Source organism: Thalia democratica, chromosome 3 (assembly GCF_965202585.1).
Source record: "Thalia democratica chromosome 3, ktThaDemo2.hap1.1, whole genome shotgun sequence".
In the NCBI taxonomy this organism is placed as follows: Eukaryota; Metazoa; Chordata; class Thaliacea; order Salpida; family Salpidae; genus Thalia; species Thalia democratica.
In genome coordinates this window covers 56,008,790-56,024,642 of record NC_139167.1, presented here as the reverse complement: position 1 = coordinate 56,024,642, position 15,853 = coordinate 56,008,790, and the positions used below count along the sequence as shown (strand labels likewise).

Below are 15,853 nucleotides of genomic sequence, written 5' to 3'. Positions count from 1 at the left end.
TGCTTAAGTAAATCAAATTTTTAAGTTTAATAGTTACTTAACCATCTGTTGCTTTAACTGCTTTTAAACATTTAATAAAAAGGTTTTACTGAAAATCTTGGGTGTAGCATGGTAAAAAAATTACTAGATAAAAAATAAAATACAAGTAGAAATGTTTAATTCTGTATTAACTAAAAGTTCAAAATTTTATAGATTGTTGATACAAAAGAGTAACTACTTAAACTTAAAGTATAAACACAACTTCTTTAACTGAAAATTGAAAAATTACTTAGCTTTTAAAACTAAATATAAAAGTTAGAAATTGCAATAATAAATGTTTGTTTTTTTCTTGGTATTTAAAAATATCTTGGGATTTTTAAAAAATCAAAATTTGTGTTAGAAAATGTAAAATTATTAATATTTTTATCAAAAGATACTTAAGAGAAACAAAACAAGTCATAAAGCTAGCCTAAGATTTATGAAAAAAATAAACTAAACTGATTTTCATTTTAAAAAACCAATCAAGTTGAAGTAAGCCTGAGTTATACAAATGATATGGAGAACTTCAAAGTAGACTGAGTTGATCTGAGCCTAAATGAATCTAAAATTAAAAAAAAATCTAAATATCCTGGTATAGTTGAAGGAAACCCTATTGTAAATCAATATAAAACAAAGAACAAAACATTTTCATAGATCATAAAAGTATTTAAGTATATAAAGTCTTAAAACAATAAAACACAATGTAATTTTTTTTTAAGAAATAAGTTTAACTTAAAAGATTACTATTTATTAAAAAATGTATATTAGTTTTTATAAAAGCAGTTTTCCATGGTCGATCGATACCAATTTATGGAATTATCTGAAATTTAGCACAGAAATTTTGTTAAATCCAAAATATTTTTTAAATAAGATTAAAAAAGAATTTATGCTTACACAAAAATAATCCATTAAAATAAATATAAACAAAAAACTTTTAACATATTTAGTAGATAAAAGAGTAACTATAAAAATTAATACAACTAGAAAAATCCAATACAGTGAAACTAAAAAAAAGAAAACTTTTACCAAACACTATATTAGTTTAAATGCATAGTTTTTATTTTTAATGCAGTGTTTTGTAATTGAAGGTTAGAAACAAACATTTGCTAAATTTATTTATTTATTTTTATGTAAACATAAAAGTTTCAATTCTACGTTTCTACTTAATCTAAAAACTGTATTAAATTGAAATAGTAAAATTATGTTAAATAAACAATAAAATTAAATGTTTTCTTAGTACTTGTGAAGCTTTTAAACAACTTACTTGTTTGAACTTAAAAAATTACTACTTAAAAAAATGCTTTGAAATATAGTTGGTATTTATAAGTTTAGCTTATTTGGGTTCTATCTATACTGTTATAGTTTAGTACTTTTAAATTAAATTTTATAGTACATTAAACTATATGTCACTTAAAGTCAGTCTGAGCTGTAAAAATCAGATTCAGCAAAAAAAAATGTTTTTTTAATATTAATTTCAATGTTTTTGTTTAAACTTATTTTGTTGATTAATTTTTACTGTGTTTGGGTAAAGTAAATTTGAGACAAAAGTATAGATTAATAAATAACAATAAAAAGCTAGTAAAATTTGCTGACTCAGTTTTTTTTAAAGCTCTCATTGAACTTTAAGTATACTTTCCACAAAACCATGTATGTTATTTACTTATTCACAGCACTATTACCATTGCAAGTACTCGTTAGTTTTTGTTTTAGGGGATTCTAAAGATCTAATGTCATCTTTACTGGCTTAAGTAGGTGAGTCTTTTGCAGCAAACATATACATATATGCATTCTTAAATACAGGGTAATTTAATTAATAGCTAAGAAATTTTTCTTGACTTGAATAAATGTTTTAAGCTACAAAACTCAATTAAACTTACATTTTTATTTGGTCTACAGACTGGACATAAATTTTTACTCATCCAAAATTCATACTTTTGAACATTTTATTTTTTCACTGCAATGTTTTTAAATCAATTTGTCCCACAAAAATATTTTTTAATTAGTAATTCTGAATTAATGTCATTTTAGACTTCAGTTTCCTGTGCTAAAATTTTGCTAATCAATTATCAATTTCTAATTGAAAAGTTACAATAGAAAGAAAAATGTGAACACTCTCAACTAAGGTCAATGGATTGGTGTGGAGAAAGACCAGTAATTCCCTAGGATGTTGTTGCACCAATATCAAAATGAAAATATATTATATTTGATGTCTCTTTTAACCATAATTATATGTAAAAATCAATGTTTTAAGCCTAATATGTTTAATGTAAAAAAATACTTTGTTTTAAACAATCTTTATAAATACATGGTAAGAATTAAAATTTATTATGGTAAACTAAAATATTTAAACAACTTTATTTTAGATATCATAATCAATATAAATTAATGTATTGATATAATTGCTTTATATTGTCAAATAAAAGTGATTAAATATTTAAGTTTTACTAGTTTATGATAAACAAGTTTAATTTTACACTTTTAATATATATTTTTTGTTGTAGTTTTGGAATTAAAAAAAAGTACTGAGCTATAATTATTGTACATAAATAAAAATCTGATCTAAAAGTTTTAATAAAAAAAAAATTTAACAAAAAATTTTACTCTTTAAAAGTTTTATTTGTTTTTCAAACTATCATCTTATCAGCTACTTTTTAGAAAAGTTCATTTTATCACTTTGGTAAAATTATTGCTAGTTTCCTAGGAAAATATTTTACAGTTTTAATTTTACACTCTGATAAGCCAAGTATAGAAATGAAAAGCTCTAAGTCTAAGCCTTCATCATAGAGACCGTAAGGTAAATAAAAAAGAAATTTGACTAATAAAAAAAAGCTACCGATCGAGGGTAAGGGTTAGCGGTAACAGTGATAGTAAAAATAAAAAATAACTAATACAAATTTTAAAAAAGAAGTTTTCTGTTTGAATTTGAGTAAATGTGTACCTTATATTTCAACTATATACTTATCTTATCAAAGTAAAAAAACGAAAGTGTAAAATATTTTCACTTTGATATTGGTGCAACATCATCCTAGGAAATTACCAAATTTTGATTTGGTCAATAGTTTTTTTGATAATTTTTAGTTTACTTTTCGTAAGCTAAAAATGAGAAATCTGACCAAAGTCAAAACTATAAAATAGTTTTGTTTAAAACTTAAAAAAATTGTTTTGTATTGAAAAAGGCTTTGTATTGAAAAAACAAGGTTTAAGTGAAGCAAATACATTTAAAAAAATCTTAAACAGAATTTTTTAAATTTTAAATTAAATTTTTTTATAAAAGTCAGGGTTGCCGCTTGGTCAGGAAAAGTCAGGAAATTAGGAAAGTCAGGAAAACTTTTAAAAAATGACAAAAGTCAGGAAAAAATGGGGGGTTTTGAAAAAAAGTCAGGAAAATTGGTAAAATTTAAAAATAAATTAAATTTTGTCAGTTTAAATTTACAAAGTTTCTTGTTTTCCAAAGCCTTCAAATGGTTAAAATTAATTAAAAGTCCTTTAAAGTCAGTAAAAAATTCAAAAATTTTCCTAGAAATTTACAAAAATATTTGATTTTATTTCAATAGCATTCATCTGGTATAAATTAGTAAAATATTCTTTATAAAATTTTCTATTGACATATTGAACAAGTACCCTACTTGAACAAGCAGATTTTGTAAGCTTTTTAGTATTGATGATCTGTAGCAAGGACACTTCCATATTGGAACTGTGATATTTACACAAAAGTTTATCTAGCATAATTTTAGAATCAAACTGTTTTTTGTTCAAGTAAATAATTGAGTTCTTTATAACTAAGCAGTTAGTTAAGTATTTTATGTAACAAGTTAATGTGTATACTTTACCTCTTAATAATTTTTTCAGAGTTGTTTAAATTTATAAAATAAGTTATAAGAGAGGTATATGCCAAGATTAAGTTTACTTATAGTTTGTATTTTTTGTAGATTAACTTAAGTTTTTAAAGTAAATAAGAGTATATTTATTTGTTACAAATTTTATACTAAATGATAAGGGAAATATTTTATACAACAGATATTTAGTTTACATTATATATCTTTTATTTACAGTTACTTAAGTATATTATTTTTTAATTGATTTTAAATTTAATGGTTTTATATTTAATAGTTTGGGTAGTATTTTATTAAACTAAGTGAACAATTTATATAAGTAAAACAACATGTTTTAAGTAAATACTTTTTATTATCAGATATTTTTAATTTTTAGGTTGTTTTACAACTTGTATGCTAAGTCTGACTAAAGTTTACTTTTTTAGTTAGATAAATAGCTTATTACTGGTAGAGAGTAAATTTATTTTTTGTATTAAGGTGTTAGATTAGAATTATTTGTACAGAAAACTATTACTTTATGTATCGGGTTTGAAAATGAAGCGGAGTGCAGACCAGATGAAGGAAACCATATCTTCATTAGATGAAGAGGTTGAAATGCTAATAAAAAAACAGAGAAAATAAATTTTAGTACGTACATTAAAAAAAAACAGTATTTGATTAAGTTCTTTATTGTTTTAATGTTTTAACTGTAAAAGTTTGTTATTGTTTTAAGGTTTGAGTTGTGAAAGTTCCTTATTGATTTAAGATTTAATTGTAAACGTTCCTTATATGTTGTTTGTTTATCTAGATACATTTATGCTAGGAAATGCTAAAAAATGTGTCATTTTTCAGACAAGCTGTGTTTATAAGGTAATAATACAAGTATTTTGCTAATAGAGCTGTTTATTACAAGCATCAATCATACACAGATGGTTTAGATGATGTACTGGAAGTTTGATAACAGAATTCAGTAAAAAACTGTTGTTTTTAACCTGTATTAAAATTAGATTGAAAGCTTTATATAGTTTCAAGTGTAAGATTATGTATTTTAGGATAAGTTTAATTTAAGAGTTTGATTTAGAAAAGTCGGGAAAATTTTGGTAAAAAGTCTGGCAATTTTTCTCAGCTTGATCAGTGGCAACCATTTATGATTTGTGTTTGTAAAAGTTTTTGTTGACTTTTTGTCTCTGACTTTACTTTGTTTTATTTGACTTATAAAAGTTAAAAGAAAATATATTCATCTTGTAACCTATTTAAATTTTTTAAAGTATTTAGAAATATTTTACATAGTTATAATACTCTGTTGATACAACCTAATTTCAGTCCATAAGTAATTAGAATTGCTTTAATTAGCTGTGCTTTTTCACTTGAAAACCTGAAATTAAAAAACACAAATGAAAACACCTAAAATAAAATTGAATTTTGAATAAAAATCTTTGGACTTTATAAGTATTAAATATGTATTTTAATAAAGTTAAGTTAAAATCAGAATCATTTTTTATATACCATACAGGGTTTTTTATTATTAGACACAGCTAAAGTAGCATTACTGTTTCTGTTCAGTAATTTGTTACTATTTGAAACATTTTATAAATTTTATCACATACAAATAAGGTACTTGAAAATTAAAGCTTAAATCTGGAATTTCGGAATAAAAGTTTTAAAAACCAGTGGCCTTGCAAACCAGTTTTATAAATGAAATTAAATTATGTGATTTAGTGAAAAATAGTATATTCTGATAATTTTAATCCCTTTTAAAAAACTATACAACAAAATTAAGTAAATAAAACATTTAAAAACAAACAGGATTGCCAAAAAGTTTGGAATTTGAGAAAATTTAGAAAAACTTGGAATTTATAACAAAAATCACTAAAAAGCTTGGTAAAATCTGAGATTTAAAACTATTTTTACATGTAAAACAACAAAGTTTTACTTAGACAAGAAAAATCAATCAAAAACACAATAATAATTTTGTTTTTTGTTCAAACACATTTAAAGTTTTGATAAGTTTTAAATACTTTATAAGAAGTTATTTAAAGTGATAGCATACTTTTTATTCTTTAAAAAACTAGTTTTAACTATTTATTTAGTAAAATTTGTTTTAATTTTTATTAATTGCAACTGGTATTTGTCAAACATCGATAAAGAATGATTGTGAATTTAGAAGAAACTGTATTGAAGTAAGGTAATTAAAAAATAGAATTTACAGGTTTTAAGCTTAACTTATTTTCTCCATAACATAAATGCCATTTTTGATCCCAAGTGTATTTGTAAATTAAACTTGTTATTTAAATTTTTAAACTTGGCTTGTAAATATGATTTGTTTAAAAGGCAGTAAGTAATTATTAAAAATATTTAACTGTTTTTTAATTAAAGGAAATTAAAAGTTTGGTTAAATAAATTTTTACTAACTATTTCAGAATAAAAAGTTATTGTTTTAGGCTAATTTTCAATTTATGCACTTTTTAGTAAACTTAAACTTTTTAAACATGTATAGTGCGGTTGCTGTAACCTATTTGTCAGATATACAAAATTACTTGATTTTAACAATTTTAAATTAAGACTTTCAATTTTTAATGAAGTATTTAGAATCTTTTTGTTTCTGGCAACCCTGTTGTGTTGCATATATTTTATAGCAATAAAAAAGTTATGTTGAAAATTATTTCAGAACTTAATAAAAAAAAAATCCCTAACATGCCCAAGGCAGAAAGTCCAGATGCTGTGGTGCTGCAGTACTTGAAGCAGCAGAACAGGCCATACAGCGCTAGCGACATTCACATGAACTTGCACAAGGCCCAAGGAAAAACAGCCATCATCAAGTCATTGGAGAGCCTGGCTCAGAAGGGCAAGGTGTTGGAAAAAACGTACGGAAAAGCAAAGATCTATGTCTACCACCAGTCCCAGTTTCCTAATGTCAGCGATGAAGACCTTGCAAAGCTGGATGTTGAAATCAAGCAGCTTCAGAGCAAAATTGACGAGACTTCAGCCAAGCTGAGCTCTGCCACCAAAACGTACTGCACCATCAGTTCACAGCTTTCCACAGAGAAGGCTGAAGAGGACTTGAAAAGCTTGAAGGAAGCCCACAAAATGACTCTGGCAGGCATTGCAAAGAGAAAGCAGCCTGGGCAGGAAAAGATCGACCCAAAGCAGAAGGAAAAATTGTCAAAGAAAAGAGATGAAATGAGCTCTTTGATGAGGAAAAGAAAGAGGTGCACTAATGATTTGATGAATGCAGTCTTGGAAGGATATCCCAAATCAAAGAAGCAGTTTGTGGAGGAAGTGGGTTTGGAATTGGATTAATTACTTAAGTTTTTAGAGTGTAACTGTGCTTGTGCAAATTTTTAATAAAATTACTTTAACAGTAGAAAGACAATGGTTTGATGAGCGAACCAAATTCACATGGGATTAAAAGTTATAAATTACTTAATAGCTGCTATTTTTTTATATATTTTGTTATAGAAGCAAAAGTTAATAAAAAAACAAGTAGCTACTTTGTATAGTATCAGGATCTGTTTGGTTTAGAGTTTAGAGAAGTTTTTTTTTACTGTAAATAACATTTGACAAGTAAAGCAGAGTTTTTTGTGTTTTTCCATACATAAATATTTTCTTTTGTATAAGTTTTTTTGTAAAAATTGTAATTAACAATTGTAAGCATCAATCATTTAGAATTTTAAATTAGTGAAAAATATGAACAATTTTAAAAGATTTTTACTAAAATAGCCAATTTATATAAAAATGTTTAAATGTTGTAGGAAATTTTATAAAATAAAATCACAGGTTATTGTATAAGAATTTGTCCAGTAATTTTTTAAAACGAAGCTTTTAAAAAAACTAGTTGAATTGGTTTTACAAAAGTATAAAAAAAATTTCCTTTCATGTTTATTATTTAAAATATAGTTTTACCTTATACTAACAAAGTTTGTACATATGTAACTTTTTTAAAAATAATTTTCACTGATTTTGTTTCCAATTGAACTTTTAGCATTAAAAAAATGTTGAGCAAACTGAAATTAAACACCTTATCTCAATCTCACCTGTCCAAGCTGATTTCGTTGGCTTCTTCAAACAAGCTTCACACAAGCCCATTAACAAACGCCCAGCTCAATGAAGTGGTCATCACCTCGGCCGTCAGAACGCCGATGGGATCTTTCCAGGGCTCCCTCTCATCCGTGCCTGCCACCAAGCTCGGATCTCACGCCATAAAGAACGCTGTGGAGAAGTCTGGCATCAAGCCTGAGCAGGTTATTGTTTTCTTCACTAGTAATGAATATTGCATTTTAAGCCTGAGTTGTCAAAAATGTTTATTATTTTAAGATTTGTAAAAATCACGTTTTTTGGAGTACATAAACCTTAGTTTTAAATTACTTAATTTAACAAGTTTCTGCTTTTAGTACGACTGCTTTAATTATCTTATGTAATTTAAGTATGTTTTTTTTTTTTTATCTTAAATTTTTGAGTTTTAAGTTTTTTTGACTATAAACCTTTATAAAAAAGTACATATACTACTATTAATGTACAGTACACTGGACATTGTAGGTAATTGGTTTTTATAATAATATACCTTAAAGAAATATTTTTCATCGTATAGTTTTATAATTTTTGAACTTTATTTAAAAAGCGATCTTATATATCACCTAATTTCATACCTTCACTACTTTAAATGCTTATGATTTTAGAATAAGAAGAACTATTTATCTGTTTAACAAAATGTTGTTAATTTAAATAAATTAAAACTTATTAGTTTTTAGTTTGTAAATCTTAGTAAGATTTAAAAATTTTGTTTGATGAATGACTTAAATTAGTAAATCGATACATTTACTTTTCTTAATAATGGCTACATCTGTAATAATGTAACTATGATATACTTACTTATAGAATATAAGTTTGGTTTTTGACTCGTTAAACATTTTCAGACTTACAAAATATGTTACGTAGAGTTTATACGTTTACTTTGTTATGAGTACTAGTTATTTATAATCAAGGTTACATTTCTTTGATTTAAAAAAAAGATTAACTTTATAGTCTTGTATGTATATTAACTATTGTTTCTTTGTTTATGAACTAACAGCATAAGAACTTAGTTAAACGTTTTTAATTTTCAAATGATATCCTCAACTATTAACCACAATATATGCAATAATAATTATCATTAAGTTTTTAAGATGTTGTTTGACAAGTATTAAAATTGTAACTTTAGTTATATCGTTATTGTAAAAGAAACCCTTATTGTCTTTAAGCATCTTGCCTATAAACACAGTAAATTTTGTTTGTTCTATAAATTCTTAACTGATTAGTTTTATTAAATAATTGTTAACTGCTAAGTTTTACAAATTTTATTTTCAATCTAAGGTGGATGAAGTTTACATGGGAAATGTGCTGCAAGTCGGTCAAGGTCAGGCTCCTGCCAGGCAAGCTGCTCTTGGTATGTGAATTTATTCGTAGTAAATAGATAATTTTAAATAAGTTTCTCACAGGGCTACTAATGTTTAAAAGTTATTTGAATAACCTACTGTTTGTTTTCTAGCTGTTGTTGTTTTCTAAAATTACTAAAGCGTGTAATAAAATTACTACTTTTAATCACAATGAAATTTATAGAAAAGTTTTCAGTTGCTTGTAAAATAAAGTAGTTTATGCTGTTTGTGAAAACAAAATGTAAGGTTTTTTATATAGTTTTTTATGATACTTTTACAAATATATCCCTTAAAGTTATGTTTTTGTTTTGGATGTAATTATTATACCATTTAAAAAGTGATCATTATACATATATATAAAATGTACTTATTTTATGATTTAGCTTATTAATAACTAAGAAGTATAACAAATAACACCTTAACGTTTTCAGGGTTAAACTTGGAAAAACCTGAAAATTGAGAAACTTAAAAAAAACCTGGAGTTTTAAGCAGTTTTTACATGTAAAGTAGTAAAATTTTTATTCAACCCAAAAAATCTAACATATAGCTAAAAACTTCTTTTTATCATCAGATTTTTTTTATTAAAAAACACATTTAAAGAAGCTTCACATTATCTTTTCAATGTTTTTATACTATTCAACACAGTTTTTTACCTTAAACTTAATTTTAAACTAAAAATAGACCCAAATGTGTGTACTTTTAAAAACTTGGAGGATATTTTGAAAACCTGGAGAAAATTTGCCGAAAACCAGTAGCAACCCTTTGTTTTCTATATTTTTAAAGGTAGACATATCTCTGTTAATTAAGTTTTCTATTGCAAATAGTTGCTTTTTAAGTAAGCTCATTAGCTGTTTTGATTTTTTAATGATGTACACATTGCGCACATTATTTAACTTATCAATTTACAAATTTTTAAATACAATTTTATTTTTATAAGTATCTTTACTTACTGATAAAACTTTAGATCTAGAAATTACATTTTGTTTTCGAGATTTTAGTAAACAAAGAATATTTTATACTTTTAACAAACAACTTAATATATTTTTTTACAAGTATATAAAAAAATTGTTCTTAAGCTATCACTGCACATAAACATTCTTGACAAAACAGGACTGCTGAATTGATTCTTACTAATAATATTAGTTTTTCTTGTTTTCGTTTTTCAATCTTTATTTCAATTATTGTACAGTGTAATACCAGGCAGGAATTGTTTGTTTTTAAAAATGTTTTTTTTTTGTGTTCCGCTTACTGTTAAAAATTATTTATAGTTTGTAGGCAAGCTTAAAAACAGAACGTTATACTTTTTTGTTTAACAAACATTAGATTAGTTTTTAAACAAACACTGTACAATGCAGGCGCAGGACTACCAAACAGCGTACCTTGCACGACAATCAACAAAGTTTGCGCCAGTGGAACCAAATCTGTTATGATGGCGGCTCAATCGCTCATGTGCGGACATCAGAACGTTAGTTTGTGAACTAAATAACTAAACAGTAACATTTATCAAATACAGAATGTTAGTTCTGTTAAATTGGGAAAAGTGGAAAGTTTAGAATCGTTTAGAAGTGGAAAGTATATGAAGTTTACATGACAAATTACTTTTAGTGGAATTAGAATAATTATTTTCGTAGTGCAACTGTTTCGGGTAGGTTTATTTGAAAGTAAATTTTTAAGCTTTTGCGAACATTAATGTTAGTGATATGATTTTTCTTAACCACAATTATTTATTTTGTTTCAAAGCGTTATTTAGCTCAAGAGTGCACAGTTAAATAAAAGAAATCATAGGAAAAATAAGTTATTAGCAATGTTGTATCAAATAGGACTGATAATTAAGTTCTTAAACATACACGTTTCAGTTTATAAATAACGCAGAACAAAAACTAAAGTCATATAATTAAAAAAAGTTTTGAAATAATTTTCAAACACCACCAGGTAACATTTATTATCTACTTACTGTTCTCGGTTTAAATATACCTTACCCTAGTTAACATCGAATGTTTACATGAAGTTATAATGATGATTTTTTTTTAATAATCTATGGTAGAAAATGTTACTTTCTATTAGGAAATTTTCATTGTCTATTTTTTTATTTGTAAAATTATTTGTTATGGTATTTTTTTATTTAATTTTTTTTTTAATTTTAACAAACTTCATTATGACGTCACACAGGTGATAGTGGCGGGCGGCATGGAGTCGATGTCCAACGCGCCCATGTCCCTCCCCAGAAACACTCCGGGGTACGGGGGCGGGAGGCTGTATGACGTCATAGTCGCCGACGGTCTCACCGACGCGTACGCGGGAATCCACATGGGCGTGTGCGGCGAGATGACGGCTTCGGAGATGGGGATTTCCCGGGAGGAGCAGGACGATTTCGCGGTGGGGAGCTACGAGAGGGCGAGGAGGGGAGACAAGGAGGGGAGGTTCAAGGACGAGATCGTGCCTTTCACCGTTGCAGGTTCTTGATTGTAAAATAATTTTTATAATAACGATGATCTTAAATATTAATTATGTGTCAAAAATATATGTGACGAAAATGAAAGTTTTCCCCGTTGCAGGTGTTTGATTGAGAATATATTTTTAGAAATAAGCTAGTTTTAATAAAAATTGTTATAGAGACTAATTTAACTTTGGATAACTTAAAAATTAATTTTAATGAACTTTAGATAATGTATTATATCTGTTGCAAGTGTGTTAATAATAGTAAACATAATTATCAACTACATGTATAATTAATAAACTTGTTAGTAAAATATGTAAAAAAAAACAAATTAATTCATGCAAGATGAAATATACTAATTATTAAAACACAAGTTGTAGATATAAATGTAAAAGCCAGACTTGTGAGAAATTTTTTTTTACAAAAGTTCTACTAAATTTTTCTTTGATGCCTTAGCTTATGGGAATAAATTTTCATGCAAGTATTAAATAATTTCAGGCAAGAGAGGAAGGCCGGACACGGTAGTTGAAAGCGACGAGGAATTTGTAAAGTTCAACGCCGACAAGCTGAGAAAACTTCGCGCCGTTTTCAAGAAAGGTTTGAAAAATTTTTGTTTAAGTTTATATCATTTCTATGTTTGATGTATGATTGATAATATTGATTGTATGGTGAGAGCAGTCAAAATAAGAAAAAAATCTTGAATTTTTCAATCATTTTTAATATAGATAATCGTTTTAGATGAATTTTTTAATTAAAGTTTTATTGTACGGTGAAAGCATTAAAAAAAAAGTAAAACACTCTTTTTCAAAAAAATATTGCAAAACAAACAGTATACAAACTGTTTATTTTTAATCTGGTATAAAATATTCGTACTTATATTTTAAGTAAAGTAAATATACTTAAAAGAAAGTATTATATATATAATACAATACACAGACAACGGCACACCTAAAACACGTAAAAATACCTGATTTTTAATAAGCTCTCAAATATTAAATTATCAATAAACACTTGCATTAACATTATCATCAATTGTTTGAATTAATTTTTTTAAACTGTTTATCTACAAAGTTGACGTCAATGTTTATTTAAAAGAAAACGGAACGGTGACGGCCGGCAACGCCTCAACCCTCAACGACGGAGCGTGCGCGATGGTGCTCATGACGTCACAATACGCTCTCGACAACGGGGTTTCCCCCATGGCGAAAGTTCTTGGGTTCGGCGACGCGGCGCTGGAGCCCGCCAAGTTCACCGTCGCCCCCGCGTACGCGATCCCGGTGGCGCTGAAGAATGCCGGCCTCTCATTGGACCAAATCGACTTGTGGGAATTGAACGAGGCGTTTTCGGTGGTCGCCGTGGCCAACATGGAAATGATGGGGCTGGACCCCGCCAAAGTGAACGTGGACGGGGGCGCGGTTGCCATGGGCCACCCGATAGGTATGTCGGGCGCCAGGATCGTCACTCATCTGGTGCACAGGTTTGAAAAATGTTGTTGTGAAAAAGTATGAAACAAAAATCAGTAAAATGTTTACATGAAGTCTGAAATTTATTCGGGGAGAATTAAATTTAAAAAAAAAATTAAAATACCATATAAAATAAATAAAAATAAAAAATAAATCTGTTGAGTTAGAAACTTTTCCTTATTGATAAATTATTCAAAAGTTATTTATTAAAAGGTTCGTTGGCTTTTTATAAAAATGAGACTTTAATAAAAAACAAAACCATTTCGAGCTGTTTTTGAAGCATTTCTATTGTTTCAAAAAGTGTCTTTAAAAACATATTGTTTGGTTTTCAAAGTAAGTTGAATGAAAAACAGTATTTTTCCACCTTATGAAATTTGGAAAGGTTTTATGAAAGGTTAAAATCGCTTAAGTTTTTTAACTTGAACACTCAAAACACTTTAAGTCGAAATATTTATGTCATAATTGTTTAAAAAAAAGAATAGCGTCTACTAATAAATAACCAAATCACCAAATTTTTGCAATTTGTTTGTTTTCAGGTTGAAACAAGGAGAAATAGGATGTGCAGCCATCTGTAACGGGGGTGGGGGTGCCAGCGCCATCATCATTAAAAAAATGTAGGATATTAATTAAAAACTTTAAATGTAGAAAATTTATTAAATTGTTACTATTAACATGTTTTAATGAAAGGGGTCATTGTTTTTTTTTTTTTTTTGAAATTACTTAGTCAAAAGCTAGTTTCTGTAAACTTTTATGTTAAGCACACATCAACTACTTTTAATCTTAGATAAAATATTGTTATTAGTTTTAGTTTCATTTTATTGCAATGTAATCATGATATTCAGTCTGTTGTATTTTAGGTAACTTTAGTAAGTAAAGTTTTACTGTGCCGAATAAATTTTACAAAAATAAAATTTCAATTAAGCTGCTAAATTTACTCTTCTATTTTTTTTTATATCTTCGTAACAACAAAATATAATTTAGTGTTTTAAGTAAATAGTTATCGTAAAGCTTCACAAGATTTAAAATTGTTCCCCAAACTAATCATCTTTAAGTGCTACCACTGTATAAGTTGATAAAAGATGCTAATCTATTCAAATTGTTTATTAGATCTGAAAAATGAAAAGGCTTTAACTACTTTTCATATAAACATTATAATTAAAACTGTTTTTGTTATAGGATATTTAAATAATAGGCGTTGTATATTCTAGATGAGTACTTCCATCTAGTTCCAAAAAGTCGAGAAACTTTTATCTACTGAGAATAGAAAGTTTTGATAAAAAAATAAAGTACTTCACAAAGTTCTTGGAACTTTTTTTGAAAGTGTTGAACTCTAATGACAGTAAAAATACAACTTTAATTATTTCCGAACTTACTAAGCCACTTAAAAAAGTTTTTATCATTGTACAGAATATTTTCATAGGTACCTCTAATAAGGTTCCAAAGTGTGTTTAAAATTCACAAAACAGATTTTGGTTGGGTTGGTTTATCTTTAAAGCTTGCCGCCCAGACAATGTTAGAAAACAAGCCCGATTTTAACTATATAGGTGCTGAAAAATACGAGTTTCTAGTAAGAAAAAAGTGAAGATTATCACAAAAACACCCGGGTAAAGTTTAAGACCGTTTGAAGAAAGTTCCACGGAGGCTTTTTCAATTTTGTGTAATTTTTTTTCAAGAAATTGAGAAGTGCCTCTGTAAAAGTTTCTACAAACCATCTTAAATTTTACACAATTTGTTTTTGTGATAATTGTCAGATGTAAAACTTCTAAAAACTCGAAGGTCGCATATTTTAGCCCACTAACAGTTTACATTGGGCTTATTTTCCAGAATGGTCTGGGCGGCAAGCTTTAGAGATAAGCCCACCCAACCAAGTTTTATTGTTAACTTTAATCACAATTTGTAACCTTTTTAAGGGATACCAGAAATGTAGTCAAAATATTTTAAAACAACATATTCCCTTTTAATGTGTTCAGGGTAGGAAACGGTTAGAAACTTTTCAAGATTAAATTAATGCAATACACTTAATTTTTTTACTACTCGAATTAGGAAATATTTGTTGTCTTTTAAAATACATTATGTACAAAAAAAGTTAATCAAGTAAGAAATAAAAAAAATTTAACAAGTTTTTGACAGTAGTATTAAAAAAACGTCAGAGTAAAGAATATTTATTTATAATATTATTAGAAGTTTTATATATACTTTATGTTTACTATTTTTTTTTTATTAATTTTGTTATGCAAACAGTTCTTAAACTAAAATTCTTGTTCGAATAGATTCTATTTCTGATGAGCCAAACACTGCGTAATAAAACTAATGAAACTAAAACAATATTTAGTCTCCTCTAAAAAGTAGAGACCTCTGATCATTGTATTTTTTTTCAAATTTTTAATACTTTTGGTATTTAACTACTTTAGTTTACTATTCGGTCTAGCTTAATAAACTAGTACAGTAACCTGCCACCTAGGTACGCACTTTGAACACAGCGCAAAAGTGCGTACCTGAATAATTTTGGTCATTGATTATTCACATCTATGATTCATTCATAGGGAATATAAATGTCAATCGCACTGTTCATTATTGTTTTTTGTCTAAATTTAGATTTTTATGTACTTTTTATGCTTCAATCATGGGGTAAAAAAGTATAAATTCCACTCTTCTTTATTTTATTTAAATAAATAAACTGCTCTATATATATTTTTTTAATATATGACTTGA

The 15,853-nt window shown here is 26.8% G+C and overlaps 2 protein-coding genes across 2 annotated transcripts; both read left to right on the top strand.

Annotated features, from left to right (window-relative positions):
• The first annotated feature begins 6,514 nt into the window (after positions 1 to 6,514).
• LOC145831688 (homologous-pairing protein 2 homolog) lies at positions 6,515 to 7,182 on the top strand. Its single transcript, XM_082939001.1, has one exon. It carries the CDS (start codon positions 6,525 to 6,527, stop codon positions 7,128 to 7,130), a length of 606 nt encoding a protein of 201 aa, XP_082795127.1. The 5' UTR covers positions 6,515 to 6,524; the 3' UTR covers positions 7,131 to 7,182.
• A 634-nt stretch (positions 7,183 to 7,816) lies between these two features.
• On the top strand, positions 7,817 to 14,052 carry LOC145832703 (acetyl-CoA acetyltransferase, mitochondrial-like). Its single transcript, XM_082940011.1, has 7 exons — positions 7,817 to 8,071; positions 9,180 to 9,252; positions 10,597 to 10,706; positions 11,411 to 11,696; positions 12,177 to 12,275; positions 12,774 to 13,155; positions 13,678 to 14,052. Exons 1-7 carry the CDS (start codon positions 7,823 to 7,825, stop codon positions 13,757 to 13,759), a joined length of 1,281 nt encoding a protein of 426 aa, XP_082796137.1. The 5' UTR covers positions 7,817 to 7,822; the 3' UTR covers positions 13,760 to 14,052.
• The last annotated feature ends 1,801 nt before the right edge of the window (positions 14,053 to 15,853 follow it).

Excerpts from the sequence above, each read along its gene's own strand:
- LOC145831688 (XM_082939001.1), top strand. The coding sequence starts at position 6,525 with ATGCCCAAGGCAGAAAGTCCAGATGCTGTGGTGCTGCAGTACTTGAAG.
- LOC145832703 (XM_082940011.1), top strand. The coding sequence starts at position 7,823 with ATGTTGAGCAAACTGAAATTAAACACCTTATCTCAATCTCACCTGTCC. Across the intron at positions 11,697-12,176 it reads CGTGCCTTTCACCGTTGCAG|GCAAGAGAGGAAGGCCGGAC; the intron begins GTTCTTGATTGT and ends AAATAATTTCAG. Across the intron at positions 12,276-12,773 it reads TCGCGCCGTTTTCAAGAAAG|AAAACGGAACGGTGACGGCC; the intron begins GTTTGAAAAATT and ends TTTATTTAAAAG.